Consider the following 21287-nt stretch of genomic DNA (forward strand, 5'->3'; position numbering starts at 1 on the left):
CCGGGGAAATGAGGGAGCCAGCAGAGAGGAAACGTGGAGACTAGTCTTCAACATGAAGCAGGATACCTCTTTCCTCTACAAAGGGGGGAGATGAGCAGGGCAAAACGGGTGAACAGACACTGACCTGCTCATAGTCTCTATTTTCTGTAAGACAGGACCAAGAGCCATGTGCTAGGGGAGGGGCCAAAGGGCCAGAGGAAAGTGATGAGGCAAGTTAGAGGTTTGGATTAGCCACAGTGGGAAAGGGACAGGGGCCACACTACTAACAAACGAAAGGCTTACGCTGAGGGCTCTTCTAAAGCTGAAGGCAAGATACTTAGATTGATTCCACTTTGAAGGAGCTGCAGGAACTTCACATGGAACTCAGCATCCCAAAAACAGAAGGTGGAACGATAGGATTAATTCAGTGTTGAGGGACTGTAGAATGATTAGGCTGAAAGACCAGGGGAAGATGGATTTGAAGGGACTGTGGAGAGCACGTCATATGGTGCCCCATAAGGCCAAGGCTGGACAGGGAAGGAAGAAAATCTGAAAGAGGCTGATGGTGAGGAGAAAAGGGGGCAGCAAGAGGAGGAGGCTATGAGGAAGCTACAGAGACACAAAAGAAATAAGAGAGAGAAGAATCAATCAAAATGAGGAAGTAAAAAACTGGAAAGATAAGAATGTCACTAGCTATTGAAATTTAAGATTTCAGAAAGAGAAACTCAGGATGGTGATACTCATGTTGAGGCCGTGGAAGTTAAGTTCCTGGAATGTGATGAAGTCAACGGCCCAGAGGTGAAGGATATTGGCAAGGTATCAGACAGATCATCCCAAGACGACAACAGGAACTGAGGTAGACAGAAAGACTGTCAGCAAGATACCAGGTTGGGCTCTTGGCCTTTAACACTCACCCTTACAATTAAAGACAAAATCTATTAAAATTTCAAAACATGAAAAGATGTGCTCTAAAGACATAAGACTAATGGCGGACTAACCTAACTTGGTTTTACCTTCATTACTCATTTAATAAACCATGCATATTCTTTTAAACGAAATAGGAAAATCATTTTGAAATTTTTATAAAATGCCTAATAGACTAAAAATTTTAAATGCCATTAGTAGTACGTGGTGAAACAAACAAAAATTATTTCGTGGAGTCTTTCATTATTTATCTTATTCTGGAAACGGTACATGGATGTTGGTCACAATTTTTCATTTTGCCAATTTTTATATCTATAGCATATATACAAAGCAAAGAGGGACTTGATTTTAATCTCTGAAGTGCAGCAAACTTCAAGACAGGGAGATTAAAAAATAATCTAAAAACAGTTAAAATGTTCAATTTTATGTTATGTATATTGTACCACAATTAAAAAAAACCTAAAGTAATAGAAAAAAACTCTTTATAGAGATAAACTGGATTTCTCCTTAGTATTAGTTACAGGATATCTGTAGTTCAGAGTGAGTTAGAATAACATAAATGCCATTTTAGATGTTAAAGAATCATTCCCTCACAGGTGTAAGAATATATAGTGAGGGACTTCCCTGGCAGTCCAGCGGTTAAGACTTTGCCTTCCAATGAAGGGGGTGCAGGTTCGATCCCTGGTCGGGGAGCCAAGATCCCACATGGCTCGCGGCCAAAAAAACAAAACATAAAACAGAAGCAATAATGTAATAAATTCAGTAAAGACTTTAAAAATGGTCCACATCAAAAAAAATCTTAAAAAAAAAAAGAATATATAGTGAAAGATGGTGATGGCATTTAAAAAAGGGTAACCATGCTGGCTATCTTTATGTAGTGTAATGTTCCTAAATTCAGTATCAATATGTCTTCTTTTCTGGAACTTCCATTTCCTGAGCCTTTTTGTTTTTCTGTTTGAAAAGGACTAGATGAACTTACTAGTTAGTGTGATGCTGAAAGAAGTTTAAAATTTGTTTTGCATTTGTTGTATTCCATTCTTGTTCTTTCAGGGGTCCTTCGCACACAGATACATACTTTTTCAAAATTTTTTCTCCTACTTCTCGGAAATCCAAAGGTTCTTTGTATGTAGTGTAGCTTGCTCCAGAAACACCAGTATCCACTTCATGATTTTCTGCCTGTTGATCTGCACAATGCTTCAATCCCCAATAACACATTTCTCCACTGTACATCATAGCCAGCAAATGAATGTCACTAAATATTCCTGGGAAAGTCATTTAAGTTGAGAGATTAGAATTTAAAAATGTAAAAAGAAACCCTGGTGATTAAGACTCTAATAAAATCCTTTTACATCATTAAGCATTTTCCCTTCTCATTTAACAGCTATACTTAGAAAAGCCAAATATCACGAATACAATCCTCATTCCATCGGCACTTCTATCTCTATTTTATCTATAAAAGAGGCCCAATCCCACCATCCCCCAAAAAAGAATTATTTTTAAAGAATCACATGGGTCAGTGTGTTAATCTTTCTGGTGTTCTCTTTAGGATTTCTTTGAGAATCTAATCTAAATCGATGGAACCTCTCCCAGAACGTACATCCCATATTCCGCATACAATTTCAGAGTACTAAGAGATTCCCTCAATCCCATCCATGAACACAACTTTTATTTAGGGGTATACTCAGGCTGAATAATACAGTTCCTATATTTCTACAGCAGTGTACAGAGATGATCCTGCATAATCATGTCCCTTAGAGGCCATATGATTCTAAGTTACCAAAGATGTCAAATTGTATCCAAGATGCTTTATGTTCCCAGGAAAAAGGAATACATTGCAGGATTTCCATCAAAAGTTGAAAGCGTGCTTATTATGGAAGAAGGTGATTATATAATTAAACATTTATGACACACAAAGTATATTAATTTGATATAAAAACAAAAAGACCTAGAATTGTAAAGATCTGGGGATAAATTATCGACTTTGTACAACTCACCAAAGCTCTTTAAACCTCAGTTTGCAAAAATCAGGATTCCACATGCCCTACTTATTTCATGGAATTTTCTTAAGGAACACATAAAATAAAAATGCATAAACCATAAAGTGCTATTAAATTATATGACTAACTTCTTCAAGTCATAAAATACAAATAAATGATCTATCCTACTAGACAGGTACTTGTGTGACTAGAGAAGTTTACCTCAAATAAATAAGCATCATAATCTCAGTTGCTCACCTAATATGGCTCATCAGAAATGACTATGATAGTACTAGAGATATAAAAATAGAAGAAAAATTCAGCTTCCAAAACTGTTATAGTTTGTATTATCTTGAATCTATTTCAAGTTTTTGGTAGTCTCAGAGTTTGTCCCTACAGGTAACCCTTCACCTCACCTCCAATTCAGCTTATAAATAGTAGCAAGAGAAGGAATAAGCTTAGCAGACGAACCGATTCATTACACTGTTATATCAACCAAAGAAATAATTAAGAGCAGAATCTGAGGCTTGCATTCATGAACATACGATGGGCTACACTCTATTAATTATGCTTTCTATGTATAAAACAACTCAGTAAGTACAATGCATATTACCCAAAATCACTTCTTTTCACTCCATTTCTTCATAGTTAAAAGGTCATAAACCTCAGAGAAAAAGCTAGAATAGCATTAGATGTTATTTAGAATATAAAAAGAAACAGTCCTAGAATCAAGAGGATCTGGGTGTAAATTATTGACTTTGTGCAACTCACCAAAGCTCTTTAAGCCCCAGTTCGCAAAAATCAAGATTCCACATGCCCTCCTTAATTTCATGGAGTTTTCTTAAGGAATAGTTTGCTGTTTTTTCCAAATTAACTATTTTCACTGCAGAATTATATTTCATATTAGATAGGACATTTCACTGAATTTATATCCTTTTTCATTTTTGTGATCCTACACCCTAATTATTCCTCAAAAGACTGGTAGAGGGGAGTAACGAGATAGAAGCAAAAATGAAGAGAAGGTTGAACTTTTAAGCAGACTAGAGCCTTAGGAGGAGGAGCTGAAGTTAAGTCCCACAAAGTGAAGCCACTTGGGAAAGATGAGAAGTGTTTGCTTAAGAGAGAGCTGGCATCCAATTTGTGCCCAACTCTAAGTTAGCCTCATCCTTTATATTAACAAGGAGTGATGGTTAAACAAGGTACACAGATATCCTTTGGAAAGGTGTTTCTGAGGAGAGAATGAATAGCTATATGCTAAAGAGTGGTCCTCAAACTTTAGCCTGCATTAGAATTACCTGGAGGACATGCTGAAATGCTGATTGCTGGGCCCCCACCTCCAAAACTTTCAGATTCAGGTATGGGATTGGGTCTATGAATCTGCATTTTTAACGAAGTCCTAGGATCTACGGTGAGGCTGCTGGTCCATAGACTATGCTAAACTACTGTACTGCATTAAAATACCAAAGGAAGAAATGAACAACATAAAAATTACACATTCTCCCTCTCTACTCCTCCAAGGAATCCATTAGTCTGTAGCTATAGTCTTTTTGCTGCTACAAATTTCCCTTGGTTATTTTTTCTGCTAATGCTCAGCATTGTTTTCAATAAAATACTTCACTTGGTGAACACATCAAGAGAGTGCAGGGTGCAGGGAGGAAGAGGGTGAATAACCCATGAAGTAAAAGTGATGGCAGAAAGATGACTTTCATAGGAAAAAAAAAGGTGGCCAGACTGGCATTCTCTAGAAGCAGTGGATGTCTAAATCTGACTGCATCATAATTACGGTAGGTTATAAAAATAGATTCCTGAACTCCAGATATTAAATCAGAACCTGCATGTGATACACAGAAATCTGTATTTTTCGGGACTTCCCTGGTGGCGCAGTGGTTAAGAATCTGCCTGCCAATGCAGGGGACAAGGGTTTGAGCCCTGGTCCAGGAAGATACCACATACCGCAGAGCAACTAAGCTCGTGTGCCACAACTACTGAGCCTGAGCTCTAGAGCCCACAAGCCACAACTACTGAGCCCACATGCCACAACTACTGAAGCCTGCGCACCTAGAGCCTGTGCTCCACAACAAGTGAAGCCAGCGCAGTGAGAAGCTTGCGCACTGCAACAAAGAGTAGCCCCTGCTCGCCGCAACTAGAGAAAGCCCACGCACAGTAACAAAGACCCAACACAGCCATACATACATACATACATACATACATACATACATACATACATACATAAATTTAATTTAAAAAAAGAAGAAGAAAAGAAAAGAAATCCGTATTTTTAAACAAGCTACCCAGGCAATTAGTGATGTCAATTCAGAGCTGCTCCTTTAAGCCATCTGAAATCCAGGTTCTGGGCTAAGTAATGAGCCAAAGGCTGCTGGGAAGGGGGCTCTTCAGTGGCATAAAAAGGGCATAACCCCAGGATGTGCACAGCTGAACAAACTTTTAACCTAGTTAACCCGAGTTATCCTGACAAGGCTATTTTTATAAGGGCCCACAGAAGAATGAACCATAGAAATGAGATAAGAAGATTTACTGAATACATTACCTGGTAATTTTTAAAAGCTGAAAATTTAATGGCATACAGGTAATGATCAAAGGACAAAATGATTATCTCACCTTGGAAAACGAAATAAAAATCATACTAAGTATACACTGTTGTGAGTTTTATGTAGAATCAGGTAAATTATCATTAAGATCTGGCCACAAAAATATTTTGATGATTCATATAGAACTTTTGTCTCTAATTAGTACTAAGAATTATTCCGAATTGTGTCTTATATATATATATATATTATATATATATTGTATGTTTTTTATATACTCCACCAGGGCCTTAAGAGTAATTTAGCCTATGAAAAGTAGGCTTCCTGGCTTCTAATCTACATCTTGAGGAATGAAGTAGGGAGGAACAAACTGCTTTAGATGAGAGCAAGAAGTCAGCACCAAAAGAGGACTGATTCCTGTGGCAAAACTGCTAGGGAGTCGTTGTTTTGTTGTTTCCTGGAAAAAAGAGACCCTTTCTGTGCCTTTGATTCCCCTGCTGAAGAAGCAATGGAAGATAGAGGCGAGTGTAATCAATTATAATCCAAGAGAAGACACCAGTATCACAAGCATCGTGATAAAAAAATTCTAGGCCATGAGAATATATGACTTTATGACTAGAAATGGAAGAATAAGGGAAATTGGTGACTTGTGCTATTTTCTTTGGTTCTAAATAAGCTTTAATGCCCATCTCTGCTTTTTCTTTTAAATCAGTCCATGTGGGTGAGGAAATTTTAGAAAGATCATTTTTAATGCAGCTAATCGGTTCACTAGTTACCTGTAATAAATACTTTCCACAGATAAATCAAAACACCCCATGTTTGTCAAAACATCATGCCCTCTGAAGGAGCACCTTATATTCACAAGTTTTTTTAGGACAAGCTACTTGCCTGAATAAAATGAAGGTAACAACTTTTGGACAACAGTAGCCAGTCATATGTTAATGGCTCTTAAATCATGGTGTTTTTTTTTCTGTGTGATGTTTTCTAATAGAAAGGAAAAGCCTATAGAAGCTAACAAAGAAAGAATTAAAATTCACTTATAAAATTAAAACAGAATTTTCCCTAAGAAGTTTTCTTCTTATTCCCCATGTTTGAATTTTCCCCATCAAAATTTCCCCAAAATTTCAGATGAAGCATAAAAGAAAGTTTACACAAAGAATCTAACATCACTTGCCAGCTATGTGACCTTATCAGGCTTATCAGGACCTCAGTTCTTCCATTTGTAAAAAGAGACACTAAAAGTAAGTAGTTCTTCCCTCTCAAACCTCAGTCTAAAACCCAAATGATGCTCTATATCCAGTCCCTAACTTTTTTTTTTTGCAGTACGCAGGCCCCTCACCACTGTGGCCTCTCCCGCTGTGGAGCACAGGCTCCGGACGCGCAGGCCCAGCGGCTACGGCCCACGGGCCCAGCCGCTCCGCGGCACGCGGGATCCTCCCAGACCGGGGCACGAACCTGCGTCCCCTGCATCGGCAGGCAGACCCTCAACCACTGCGCCACCAGGGAAGCCCCCAGTTCCTAACATTTTTAAGTGCATACAAGTTTATGACAGAAACTAGCAGTTACCACCCAATATTCATTCTTCCTTTCTTTCTTAGTAAAGAGACATTATTTGGGATGGCAATGTATCATGTAAAGGGCTATACATCCCAGATTCCCTTGTAGCTATATGAATCCATGTGATTAAATTCTGGCCAGTGAAATGTAGGTAGAAGTATTCTAAGTGTTGTAACAAACTTGAGAAGGATGAAAGAAAGACTTGGCTGAAAGAAACATCCTTTTGCCATTCCTATGGACTGGAACACAGGTGAGATGGAAGGAGCTCCAGCAGCATCTTGAGATACTGAGAATGGAAGCAATGTCCTCAACAGGGATGCAACTTCGGCAAGTACTGTTTACATGCATTCTATATAACTCGCCTCCTTCTGAAGCTGTAGCGCTCCACTTTGAAAGACGATGGAGGAAAAAGATAGGAACCTGATGATGCCATGAAGCCACCATAACCAGCTCTAGACCTTTACGAAGTGAAAAAGCAGTAAATTTCTCCTTGTTTAAAAGTTACTTCCAGTCTCAGGACTTCCCTCGTGGCACAGTGGTTTAGACTCCGCACTCACAATACAGAGGACCTGGGTTCAATCCCTGGTCACGTAACTAGATTCACATGCATGCTACAACTAAGAGTTCTCATGCCACAACAAAGGAGCCCGCCTGCCGCAACTAAGACCCGGTGCAACCAAATAAATAAATAAAATAAATTTTTAAAAATAAAAGTTACCTCCGGTCTCTGTTACAATTAGCTGAACCTAGAGCAGGATCAGGGCTTTGTGGGGATGCAAAGTAAGTAAAAGCAACATGATATGTTACTGTCCCTAAATTACTAAGCAGAGATTAGCAGTATTTCTCTATATTACGTGAGAAGATTTTTTAAATTGTTTAAAAAGCCCTTTTATTATTTTTTTGTCTATAATGTAACCTGAAATTTATTTCAATCAAAGTTAAATCTAATAAACTTCTTAAAATTTAAAAATGCTTTAAAACACTTAGAAAACTACAAAAAGAGATCACATTACCTTCACTCAGTAATTTAGCTGTGTCTAGGTCTTGAAAAGAAACTCCTTCATTTAACTGGATGGGACACCGAAAATTCAGCATCTGTAGCAAGTAACTGATTCCATCAACAAGGTACTAAATGAAAGTCAAAGACAAGGAATCCAAGTATAAGATGCAGAGCTGTAGAAACTTCAAATGTTAATATTTTTACTCAAGAGAATACTGGCTAATATACAGATATATCAAATGATTATTACATTGCAATATAAGGACCTACTACCCCAAAACTTTTATAAGTATAACCCTTCAATTAGTAAAAGAGTATGGGAAAAAAAGAGAAATCATTAACCAAGAACACATGATTAATATACTTGTCAAAAATGTCATCAGAGCAAGAAGAGGTTAAAGATAATAAAGATGTGTTCAAAAACTTGTTAAAAATATGGATGTACTTTATTACAATTTAGAAATATTATGATCAAACTTTTACATCTGAAAGTGTGACCTCTCATTTGCAGGCCCACATAAGCCATGTGTACAATCAACCTAAGTTAGGAAGGATCCTTAGTGATACAAATATTAAGACAGGATCTTTGGATTTACTGATTTGGTCAGAAGAGTCAAGAAAAATCAGTGGGCCACAATTTCCTAGGAGCAGGGTCATGTGGGATCTTTAGGAGTGATCTGCTGATAGAGAGAGGCTCACAACCAAGTTTGTTTTCTTCAGGCCAAAAATATGCTTAGAAATTAATATAGATTATCTATCTTGTACGATAAAAAATAAAAATCCAGAACTTAAAAAAAAACATAAAACTTCCCAGTTTACAAAGGGCTTTCACATGTTATCTTATTTAATCTTCATAGTAATTCCAATTTGTTTAAGATTACATAGCTGGTAAGTACAGGCCTGGAATGCCAACCCAGGCCCTTTGATTCCACTACTCTTAATCCTGTACTAAACAGCTTTTGGAAACCTATAAATGTCAACAATCAAAAATGTATGAGGAGTGCTTTTTCACCTTTTTAAGCAAGCTAGATTTTCTCGTGAGCCATTCTCTCCTTTTGGTCAGAGAATGACAATACATGTAGAGTAGGGCTCCTCGTCTCCAAGAGAGACATTCCAGGAGTTCATCCCCAAGCAAATCGCAGTGCTGAAATACAACAAAGACACAGCTAAAAAGAGAAACTTCGTGTCTGTAAAAATCAAAATTAAATTTCAAAATATTGAGCAATTAAAAAATACTCATTTCACAAAATTTGCTCTTTACTTAGCAACCTACACAGGAATGCCTTACTCTGAATCAATTAGAAATACAGAAATCTATTGCTACATGAAAATTAAATTAACTACTCCAATTTACAAATATTTCTAGAAAATTGATGTTCAAGTATTTTAGTAGCCTATTTTCTAATATATTTAAAATATAAGTAATCCATAATCTGACTGAAAAAATAAGTTTTCAGAAATATATGTTACTTGAAACAATTTCTACTACTGCTAAAATAAAACAATAAAAAGATACACACAAAAACAATTTTAATAAATCAAACTTTTACTATGTGGTATCATTTAAAACTTGGGATTATTTGTTTCCACAGTTAGCATTCTCTGATAAACACAAAGAGCAACAAAGATATCTACGTAGAGAAAGCCAGTGGACAGTTCAAGAAGAGAAATTATTTGTTTGAAAGAGTAGCCAGGGCTAGAGACAAAAATCTTGGAATCATCTAAACAGAGACAGCAGTAAAAACAAGTAGTCAAGTAAAGACAAACTACAGACTATCAGAGGATTAAGGAGATATCTTTGGGGAATGCCTATGTTTCCAGAATGGAAGAGAGGGGAGATGCTTGAAAAAGAGCAAGAGCAAGGCTTCTTAGAGATGAAGAGGAGCATGCAGGGCCTCCAAGGGATGGGGTGATCATTGGTAAGAAAGGCAACAAATGTTCAGGCAGAAGAAGACTGTGAAAGGATGAGAGATGTGGTATTAGGTTACTAGGGACCTTCAAGAACACACAGCATCTGTAAAAGTAAAGGGAGAAGAAACAGCAAATGTGTATGCTTAGAAAATTACTAGGCACTGTAGTTACAATATAATTCCATCAAACATTCTGAAACATATTTACAAAAATATGATACTTGAGTTGTGACATCAGTCTGAAATGTTCAACTCTCTTACGTCCCTCCTTCAATCTTAATTTAAAACAAAGATACATTTAAGAAAAAAAAATACAGATTCTAAAGGGTAATATAGCAGTAATCAGCAGCATTCCACCATAATTCATAGTTGTGCAAAACTTACTTTTGGATGCATATTATTTTCTTTAACCAAAATTTCTGGTTCTGAAAGAAAACTGATCAACTCTTTTACTTTTTGTGAAGAATCTTCAGGAAAATCTTCATCTACTAGCTTGTTCTCCTCAAAATATGTCATGTCCAAAATAGCCTGAAGTAAAAGAGAAAAAAAAGTATAAATGATTTCAACTCGAATGAATAATTTATAGTTTAATCTTACATACTTTATTAGACATTTAAATCTTCTAGCACAGTATTTAAATTTAAGAAGTAGTCAAAATATCTAGCTATAAATATAATCTAAGATGAACTTTATAGTAAACTTCATAGGATTTTACTAAAATACTGAATTAAGATAATCTAGTTTCCCTCAAAAAGTAAAATGGGCATTTATGTTTTAATTCAGATAAGCTAACTATATACAATATAATTATGAAAAGTTTAATTATTATAGTCTTTGCTATTTGTACATATATACTTCCTGAACATTTTCTAAATGCCTGCCATATCAAGACAAGGTCACTACCTCTAGTTTTGTATACTGAATCTTCAAAGGGTTACCTGTTTCTCAAATGAAGCGCCAGCACTTTAAAACTACCCAATCCTTTTTCTTTGTTTAATCTACTGGACTAAGACTAAGGAAACTGAGTTCTGGTATCAGCTCTACCTAACTAACAAAGGACAAGTCATATTTTATCTTTTTTTTGGAGCCTCAGTTTCTTCATTGACAAAATGAAGAAACTGATCCAAATGCCTTTCAAAGTCCCTTGCTTTGAGGGTAAAATGAATTAACATATGTAAACACTTCGAACATTACCTAGCACACAGCACTACTTAAGTGTTATGCGCTCTTGTGTAGAAGGCCTAAGCCAGGAAGGGAGAGATCATCATCCTAAGGAAAATGACCTGTTGATTCAGAACCAAAAGTAAGATCCAAAGGGGTTTGGGGAATTTTAATCTATATTTCTAATTCTTTTGCCTTATTCTTAGAAATAAGTTAAAATGTTTAGACCTCTCCCACATGAAGGAAACGAGACAAGCAAGGAATCTTCTGAAAGAAAAGAGAGTCAGGCAAATTTCTCCCAAATTGTAACAGCTCTCAGGGGTTTGTGGGTAGTTGTTACAGGCTCATTCAACCACATCGGAAGGCAGAAAGCATCTCCATGTTCCTCCTAACAGAAAGCAGAGTGTCAGGCACCTAAGTGCTATGAATGTGCATTTTGGAAACTTGACTAAGTTTACTCTATTTCCTATAAACCACTTCATCTTTATTATCCCTTGGCAATCAAGTAAGGGCATACGAAGCACTCTGTCAACTATAAAGTGCTATACAAATGTTAGTCACTATAATAAAATTATGTTTCTTTTTTTTTTTGCTGCACTGCACAGCCTGCGGGATCTTAGTTTGCTGACCAGGGATCGAACCCATGCCCCTTGCAGTGGAAGCACGGAGCCTTACCCGCTGGACCACCAGGGAAGTCCCTCAAAATTATGTTTCTTAGTGTCCACTTGCCTCAGCAGTGTTTGAGAAAACTGAGAAAACAGATCTTACCTGTAGAAAGGTCTGAATTTGAAAGAAAAGTAAAAAAAAGAAGGGGGGAACAGAAAAATCTTATGGACTTGCATAACAAAAGCACAGGTCGTCAAGTTGAGAATCCAAAGGAAAGGTGAATTTCAGGGAAAAAAAAAAAATAATCAGAGCCCTTACAGAAACCTCCATTCCCTCTGACGAACCTTTCACACCTTGGAAATTGCACATTTGAGTGTTTTTTTTGTTTTGTTTTGTTTTGTTTTAATTAATTAATTAATTAATTTTTGGCTGTGTTGGGTCTTCGTTTCTGTGTGAGAGCTTTCTCTAGTTGTGGCAAGCGGGGGCCACTCTTCATCGCGGTGCGCGGGCCTGTCACTATCGCGGCCTCTCTTGTTGCGGAGCACGGGCTCCAGACGCACAGGCTCAGTAGTTGTGGCTCACGGGCCTAGTTGCTCCCCGGCATGTAGGATCTTCCCAGACCAGGGCTTGAACCCATGTACCCTGCATTAGCAGGCAGATTCTCAACCACTGTGCCACCAGGGGAGCCCCATTTGAGTTTTGCTTAATTATCTATAAAGGGAAGCAATACTGTTATCCGCAAGATTTTTTTCCTTTTTCATCAACGCATCCAATAAACTTTTCTTCTTTGTGAGGATACTTACTGCCTTACAGCTTCAAGTCTATATGCTTTATACATACAGTTTTTTTAACACAAACACTTTAAATAGAGAATAAACTGCTTTCATTACACCTAAATTTTGGAGTAACCCTCTTAAATAAGCAAACTGCCTCAACAACGTCAGAAACCACATCTGTTTCAGTACCTGTGTGTAAAGTTCAAGAAGATTTGATGGATTTGAACATTCTTTGTCTTCTCCACACAGAAGTTTCAATTTTTCTAGAGCTGCAGAGGCCCGAATTAAAAAGTGATCTATAAGAGATAAAAACATGATTACTGGAGCAGCGTGGGGTCATCATGGTGCAGCTTCAGCAGCTCCAGGTGCAGGAGGCGGTGGACTCTATGGTGAAGAGTCTGGAGAGACAGAACATCCGGAAGATGCAGGGCCTCATTTTCCGGTGCAGCGCCGGCTGTTGTGAGGACAGCCAGGCGTCCATGCAGCAAGTGCACCAGCGCATTGAGCACTGCCGTGCACCTCTGGCTCAAGCCCAGGCCCTGGTGACCAGCGAGCTGGAGAAGTTCCAGGACCGCCTGGCCCGATGAACTATGCATTGCAACGACAAAGCCAAAGATTCAATAGATGCGGGGAGTAAAGAGCTTCAGGTGAAGCGGCAGCTGGAGAGTTGTGTGACCAAGTGTGTGGATGACCACATAAACCTCATCCCAACCGTGACCAAGATGAAGGAGTCTCTCTCATCCATTGGGAAATAGATGTCTGCTATTGGCCATCGGAGCTGAAGGCAGGAATCTATTTAAAAAGAGGAATGGGGATTTGGGTTTTCTAAAGTTTATGAATGAGGAAATTAAGGATGGCAGCAAGTTTAAGGCCTATGTCACTTGCCTCTGGACACTGGTTCCTTTGTGTTTGAATCCTAGAAAGTGAAAAAACCTGGTGCTAAAATTTGGGTCAGAGATAGCACAGCAGAGTTTTTGTGAGCCTGAATTTCATGTGGCAAGTGCTTATCCTGGCAACAGGGAGTCTCCCTTGTACCAAACCACAGCACTCCAAGGTACCAGATTCTCTTAGTACACAGATATCAACAGGCTGGCAGGTTCCTCTGACCTGCTTTTGAGCTGGTGGAGTGTGAGGAGAGATGTTTCTGTTTGTTGCCAACCTCCTGTTTACCAGAAGGATCACTACAACATTTTCCACAAACTGGAAATAAAACAAAATCCATGAGGTCACTAATTTATTTAGAAGGGGAAGGGGGGTGCTTCTGGGGATTTGTTTTGCTTGGTTTTGTTTTATATACAAGGGCATGAAGTTACTTTAAGATGTAGAGTTGGGAGAGGTAGTTTGGATAAAAACTTTGAAAGGGTCCTTGTGGATATTCATTTCTGGCCATCAAGATGTGGATGAACATTTCTTAAAATTCTCACACATTACATCTTTCAGCCTGGAGACCCTGAAAAAATATAAGAAGTGCTATCACACTGGTAGGGGAAGCAAACCTTCCCTCTAACTGGCAGCCATAATGGGCCCTGAGGGTGTCGGAGAGTCAGCTGAGTGACAAGACAATCTTGCAGTGATACTCACCCTTGAAGGGAAAGGGGATTTTGACTGTGCTATATGTTAGTATTCAGGCATGAACAGCAAAAGAGGAATTGTTAGCTGCATAATTAAGAGAGTTATGAAGTACTGGCCTTGGAAAAATCTTGTTTTCATAAAACAAAACAGAATGAAAGCCTAAACCCAGTATTGCTTACTTTGCTCCCTGTAATAACAGAGCTCTGTTGAGACAATCCCCTGGCAACACGAAGGTCAAAGGAGAAAAAGTAAGCAACTCAGGGGCGAGCTGTGACTCCTTTAGGGCAAAAAAAGGGACAGCCCTCCGTTACCAGATACCACTTTTACGACCTGCATTGTTCTTGCCCCAGTTCTGGCACCTTATCATTTTATTAAGGACCTTGCTGTGTTTTTACCAACTTATTACTTGAAATGATAATACAGCATGTCTGCTGTTTGCTGTTTCAAGACTGTGATATATTTTCCTAGTGGTTTGCTTTTTAAAATAAATAAGACTTAATTTTTCTTCAAAAAAAAAAACAAAAAGAAACATGATTACTTCACATAGTTTCAGAGTGTCATTTAAATGAAAAAAGTTACATATCTAAAATGATGAAATGAAATTATTACAGCATGGTAATAATATCTTTTGTAAAACATGAAGTACATCATAATGCCTAATCCTACTTAAATTTATCATGGAAATTTATTCCTGAAAGCTGGACTGAAAACTTTCTAGGTTCAGCTGCCATTTCTTAAATGCAATCTGTATTTTCATAATGCTTCTTTTATGATGCTGACATACTCAAAATGTTTAAGTAATAAATTTAAAACCTGTATTGGAATAGTACAAATAATATACATAAATCTACAGAAAGGACTTCCACTAAAAACTTATAACTTCATAAATATATTCTCCAAAAAATAACATGATTGATTAAATCAAATGCCTCATAAAATGTAAGCACTCTGAGCAATTATAACTTTATAATTGTGTTTATGTATTTATATATGCAAATAGCTGTTACAATTAAAATTATACAAATTTCCTGAATATTTTACTCCTTTAAAAACCTAGAAATGGGACAAGTTACTTAATGCCTTCAAAACCTAGACAAAATTAAACTAAATACTTCTGATATACCCTCTAAAAACAACTCCCCCTCACTTCCCCTCTACATTGTCTAATTTCTTCCTTTTCTCTTATGTCATATTCCCTTTGCTTCAATGTTTTCACTTTTTCTTATGGATTTTTCCTCCCTAACCTACAAAGTGTCCATACCAAGGTGCCATCCACACTTCTGCATCATCTCACGTAGTCAAATTTAAATATGCCCACCATCAAGACGCTTAAGTTCCTAAGTATGCCCCTCTGTGGCTTCCTCCTGAAATATATATGCTTTTCCCCTCAATGGCAAATGGAAAGAAAATGTAGCACTTGGTGAGGGTCCATCTGATCCAGCCTCAGCACCTACACAGGCACGTAAGCTGCTCAGCATTGGAACAAAAGCACCACCAGCTTAAGCTGCGTCTGTTGGCAATAATATGATGACTTTAAGTTTTCCCTGGTAAAGCCTAACCTGTATCTAAACCAGGTTCTGAACGCTTTAAGGTCCACTATTCACCTAAATTGAAAACTACTTCTTTAGCACTGCCCTCCTATCTCTCCTCAGCCCAGAAGTATCATCCACACAGCTCAGAAAAAAAAATGCTACTGTGAACTAAATTGTATGAAACATGGTACTCCTTAGGTACTTCTTAAAACACTGAGTTGATATTTTCTTCTTAACTTGCAGGATTATTTTAAATGTAAAGACTTGACTGAATTCACTGAACCACTGCTGAAGGAGTATCTCATATGAATTCATGACATAATTACAGAGGTGGAGGGATAATGGTTCACAATTTTAGAAAATTTTTATGAAATGTAGTATTTTTCCTAACCATTCAAGGTAGTGACTGACAAGGCAAAGACAAGTGATTCTTACATAGTCCCTGGAAAAGGTCCCTCTCATGGTATATTTCCATAAAGTAAACATACTATGCTTGTACAATGAGAAATAAATGAACAAAAACTGACCAGAGGTAAAAAGGAGAGTATTCTTAGATGGACTAGTGTCTGGTTGTATCTCATCTAATTTAAAGACAACAGGAGCTATCAATCCCTATAACCTAATATAAATATCATTAAAGGACAAATTTTGGGTGCATATTATTTTTGTGCTATGGGAAAATACAAGTTCAATTCAAACACATGCAACCATGTTTTAATTAAACTTCATAAATATAAGAAAATCTTGCTAGTAATACTGATGAATAGCTCATAACGTGGACCACTATTATTTTAATTCCAATACACTTCAGAACTTTAAAGCCTCCAAACAAGAATATATACCACTTAACTTTTATTTTCAGCCCTCATTCTAGACTGGATTAAAGAACTCTCCCGCTGGAAAATGAGAATGGCTTTTGGTTTCAATGGTAAGTGAATAGCATACATTCTTTGATCTCTTTAGACTGATTCTAATGGAGTTGGAATGGGGTGGAGATCACTGAATAGCTTACTTAGAAGTAACTTAGATACACTTCCAGGTACAGCTACTACTGTCCATGAACTAACTATTCATGTGATTCACTTACCACAAACCAAAAAAGAAAACAGCTTCAGGGTAGTCTGTGGGTTTTTAAGAACATACCCCTAAGAAAAGAAAATCCAGCAGATAATCTTCACTGGAACTAGAGCCGTTTTATCATGGACCCTATTCAACAAATTCACCAACTACTCAATCGCTTGGGAAAACGTTCCCCTACTACTTTCCTATGAGTTCGATGACAATGAGACAGTCCACAAGAATTTTTAAAACTGTCTATCTGTAGTAAAGGTGCAAAACTCAAAAAGAAATAATGTAGAAACGTACAGGGAGCTGATAAGTACTGAAAGAGAACAAAAGTCCAAGTAATTCTCCGTCAGTTTTTCAAAGGAAACCGCTTAGACATTTCCAAGAAAGTATTCTAGTACTGACAGGGCCCTTGTGAGACCTGAGGTGATGAATGTGAGAGAATCGTCTAAATTATACCAATGCAAATCTCTTCTGTATTGTTTACAGCTGAGTTTAGAACCCAAAACATAACACAGAAATTTACAACGAAGCAATGAAAAAGTCGAACTGTTATACACGCCTAGCTATCTCTACTACACGCAAAACCATTACTTATTTGCGTACCAGCATCCAACTTTAACCACTCATTTAAACTTCCATGTGTACTTCCATCCAGATCTTGCCCCTTTCCCAGTTGCTACCGAGACAGTTAAAGACAAGCAGCACTGATATGACTGGGATTTCAGCGCTTTTCACGGGTTATGAAAAATGGGGTCTCAAAGCAAACGCCTTGCCTTTAGGCGTTGCGAGTTCTTGGAGGTGGACCAGCGACCCCGCAGCGGGGCCAGAAGGGCAACACCTTCGGCAGCCCTGGCCTGGGATCCACACGGACAACAGGCCGCAGCCTCAGCCCCTACGGCCGTCGACCGCCAGCTCTGAACAACCGTCCGCCCGCCCGCCTCCCTCCCTCTCCTCGGCTCCCTCACCATCTTCGCCGGCGGCTTCGCTAAGTTGTTGTATGTGGGCCTGAGCCAGGTCCCCGAGCTCCTCCACTCGCCTCGCCACACTGGAGCCTGAGGCCGCCATGGCCACAACGGGCGGGCGCGCCTAGTCACGTGACTGTGCCGGCCTGAGGTCACCTGATACCCCGGCGCCGGCGGGAAGTGGGGGGGTGGAGCTCTCCTGATAGGTGGGAGGGGACCCCAGCTCCAAAAGAGGGCAGGCTCAGGCCCGCACAGGTTGTTCCGGGTTATTTTCTTCCTTCTCGGAATTCTCTCCAGAACCCTGAGCAGCAGGCCGACTTTTGGGGGCGGGCGTGACGTCAGGACGCACCTCCCCTCCTCTAAACCAATCGGAAGCCGCCCATGTCCCCACGCTGATCCAATGAGAAGCCAGATCTCTGGGTTGGGGTGGGAGGGGGGTTGGCGGGGGCTCTGACTAGAGAGTGCCGCAGTGGCTGGCTGGTCTCTGCCCTGTGTTCAGGGCTGCAGTCGCAGTCAATAGAGCAGACAGGAAAGTCTGAAAATAGGACTGGCTGGTTTTGGTTGCCTAAAATATGGAAAGCCTGGGAGACACTGCTTTGGGAAAGATCCCTGGTGTTCTCCCTCCTTGCCGCAAGTAATAAATCATTCCTTCTCTGGTTAAAAAAAAAAAAAAAAGACTGGCTCTCCTGGAGAACATCCAAGTCTCTAAGAGGTTACTGTGCGTCTAGGTGGGGACCTCCAAACACTGGTGGATATTCGCAGTCCAAGCGGTTGAGTGTCGCTGTTTTAAAATTTAATTTTAGGGCTTCCCTGGTGGCGCAGTGGTTGGGAGTCCGCCTGCCGATGCAGGGGACGCGGGTTCGTGCCCCGGTCCGGGAAGATCCCACATGCCGCGGAGCGGCTGAGCCCGTGAGCCATGGCTGCTGAGCCTGTGCGTCCGGAGCCTGTGCTCCGCAACGGGAGAGGCCACAGCAGTGAGAGGCCCGCATACCGCAAAAAAAAAAAAAAAAAAAAAAAAAAAAATTAAGTTTAGCAGCTGGGTTTGTTTCATTTCTGGTCTGCTTTGTCTAGCTCACATTTAACATATTCATCATCATCTCACGTCCAATAGTACAAAAATTTTGCATTTACAAAAATTGCTATTGCCATACATCTGAAGACCCTGCCTTAAAGCCCTTCGTGTGAAAAGTTCATCCTCTCAACTGTGAGTTTCAAAGCACTCAGGAGTCTAACTTCCATTTTGCAGTCCCTATTTTCTTGCCTCTGGTCAAACAAATCTTTAACTCGTTTTTTTCGTTTTTCAGTTTGACACAGTATATCATGAATAATCTCCATCCTATCTTCTTTCTTATGAAAGATAGTTTTTTATTTAATAGAAAATGCTAAAAGTAGGTGCCAACTAAAAGTTGTCGCTTGTCATCTGTTGCCATTCAAAAATGAAGTCACTAGCCACTGTAGTCGCTGACCTTCAACACACTCTGAAAGGAGTTCAGGGTAGAGATCAGAAACGAGGCACACTCTACTCTGGGAAAAACTGCAGAACAGACCTTCAGATAGTTAGATATTTTCAGGAGAAGATTTTGTGAGCCCAATTTCTTGTGTCTTCTCATTTCTAGAAAACCAGTAAAATCATTAATGGAGACATCTGCTCCTCGTGACTAGCAGCAACCTTCTGCCAAAATGTGTGCTTGACTGCACATATCCCCCTTCACTAAAATCATATATACACTGACAGTTCCCCAGAGCTATCTACAGTCCAGGCTATAGTCCTCATGAAGCTCCAAATAAAACTTAACTCACAACTCTCACGTTGTGCACTTTTTTTGCAGTTGACATGAGGAAATAGTGTAATTGACCACAATGGCTTTCTAGTTGACCTTTGTAACACCAGTTTCTTCCTCCTTCAATTCTCCCTAAACATAGGGAGCAGGAATCAGGTATTAATTTTGTATCCTCAGGGATTCCTACAGTGCCTGATACATAGTAAATACTCAGGAAAAGTTTATTAATTGAACAAAAATTTCATGTTATCTCGTCAATATATTACTCTCTAATCAGGAAGCTGAAGGCCAGGAAGGTTGCATTATGTGATCAATGTGGGCTAAAGAATCAAAATTCTTATAAGCATTTGACATCTCAAAATGCCAAACCTCACTAAGTATATGTATTAAATAAAATTTACAGTTCCAGAGATTCATTAAACAACCATGGACTTTCAGCGAGAAACATACCTGACACTGGGAATTATTGCTCAACTGATAGTAAGTGTGTGCATGTCTTCAGAGAGAATTGGAAGGGATCTGAGAACATATAGTACAGCCTCTCATCTCTGGCTGAAGAAACTGGACAGAATTTAACTATTAACTGCTCCAAATCCTAGAATACATGATACTGTGAATTGTCCAAAATCATACCAAAGTAAGCATGTGTAGAAGACCCTCACCATAGATATAAACAGCTAACAGCTGGCCCTCACCAATGCACACTGAAGAAAGGGCTTAAAGCCAGAGACCCAGTCCTAGAAAAGAGGAAATGTGAGTAACTTCTCCAATTTTATAGTTAATTATTTCTACTTTAGGAAACCTACAATGCATAGAACAAATACAAATATAATGCTAGATTTTAAAAACTCATTGAAATTAATAACTCATTATGAACCTACCAAAAAGTACCTTCTAAAATAAATAATTGATCTCATTTGGACCATTTCCCTCCCAATTGATATATAACAGATAAAATCCAATTAGCTAAGAAGAAATTAATTTCTAGGGATTTTATAAAAAATACAAAGTCTTTTTTTTCAAATTAATTAATTTGTTTGTTTGTTTGTTTTTGGCTGTGTTGGGTCTCCATTGCGGTGCATGGGCTTCTCACTGTCGTGTCTTCTCCCGTTGGAGAGCACGGGCTCTAGGCACACGTGCTTCAGTAGTTGTGGCATGCAGGCTCAGCAGCTGTGGCTCGTGGGCTCCAGAGCCCAGGCTCAGCTGTTGTGGCACATGGGCCCCGCCACTCTGCGGCATGTGGGATACTCCCAGGCCAGAGATTGAGTCCGTGTCCCCTGCATTGGCAGGCGGATTCTCAATCACTGCGCCACCAGGAAAGCCCCCCCAAAATACAAAGTCTTTCTAAGAATAAATTCTCTTTTTTTTTTTTTTTTTTTTTTGTGGTACACGGGCCCCTCACTGTTGTGGCCTCTTCCGTTGCGGAGCACAGGCTCCAGATGCGCAGGCTCAGCGGCCATGGCTCACGGGCCCAGCCACTCCGCGGCATGTGACATCTTCCGGGACCGAGGCACGAACCCGTGTCCCCTGCATCGGCAGGCGGACTCTCAACCATTGCGCCACCAGGGAAGCCCCTAAGAATAAATTCTTGATTGCCTCTGAATTACTAGTACTTACAACTTGTACCATTCTTTTGAAACCTTCCCTTTACTGCTTTACATTTTTTGTGTGGGTCTTATTCTTTCATATAAATTTGTCAATCCCCTGTGAACAGGGATTGAGTACTATTTTTTTTTTTTTTAGTTGCCACCAGTGACTTGAATGTAACAGGACCTCAATAAATGAGGTCTTTTTCATTTAATGACCCATAATTGGGTTAGGCAGTATAATAGGCACTGGATTTATGGCAGTAAACAAAATAAACATGATCACTGCCCTCCTGGAGCCTGTTACCTAGTGGGAGAAGACAAAGACATAATAATTACACAAATGGATGC

At 39.2% G+C, this 21287-nt stretch overlaps 1 protein-coding gene and 1 pseudogene across 2 annotated transcripts; one reads left to right on the forward strand and one right to left on the reverse strand.

The window, feature by feature from the left end:
• Positions 1–1881: 1881 nt before the first annotated feature.
• RIMOC1 (RAB7A interacting MON1-CCZ1 complex subunit 1) lies at positions 1882–17672 on the reverse strand (the record flags this gene model as incomplete). The annotated part of the gene is made up of 6 exons (XM_079702597.1): positions 1882–2165; positions 7996–8110; positions 8995–9126; positions 10277–10420; positions 12625–12731; positions 17573–17672. 6 exons carry the CDS (start codon positions 17670–17672, stop codon positions 1882–1884), a joined length of 882 nt encoding a protein of 293 aa, XP_079558723.1.
• LOC307051843 (protein FAM136A-like) lies at positions 12777–13190 on the forward strand (annotated as a pseudogene). Its single transcript has one exon. The product of its transcript is annotated as a protein FAM136A-like (transcript).
• Positions 17673–21287: the final 3615 nt, after the last annotated feature.

The sequence above is a fragment of the Hyperoodon ampullatus genome, assembly GCF_949752795.1.
Source record: "Hyperoodon ampullatus genome assembly, chromosome: 4".
Classification (NCBI taxonomy): domain Eukaryota; kingdom Metazoa; phylum Chordata; class Mammalia; order Artiodactyla; family Ziphiidae; genus Hyperoodon; species Hyperoodon ampullatus.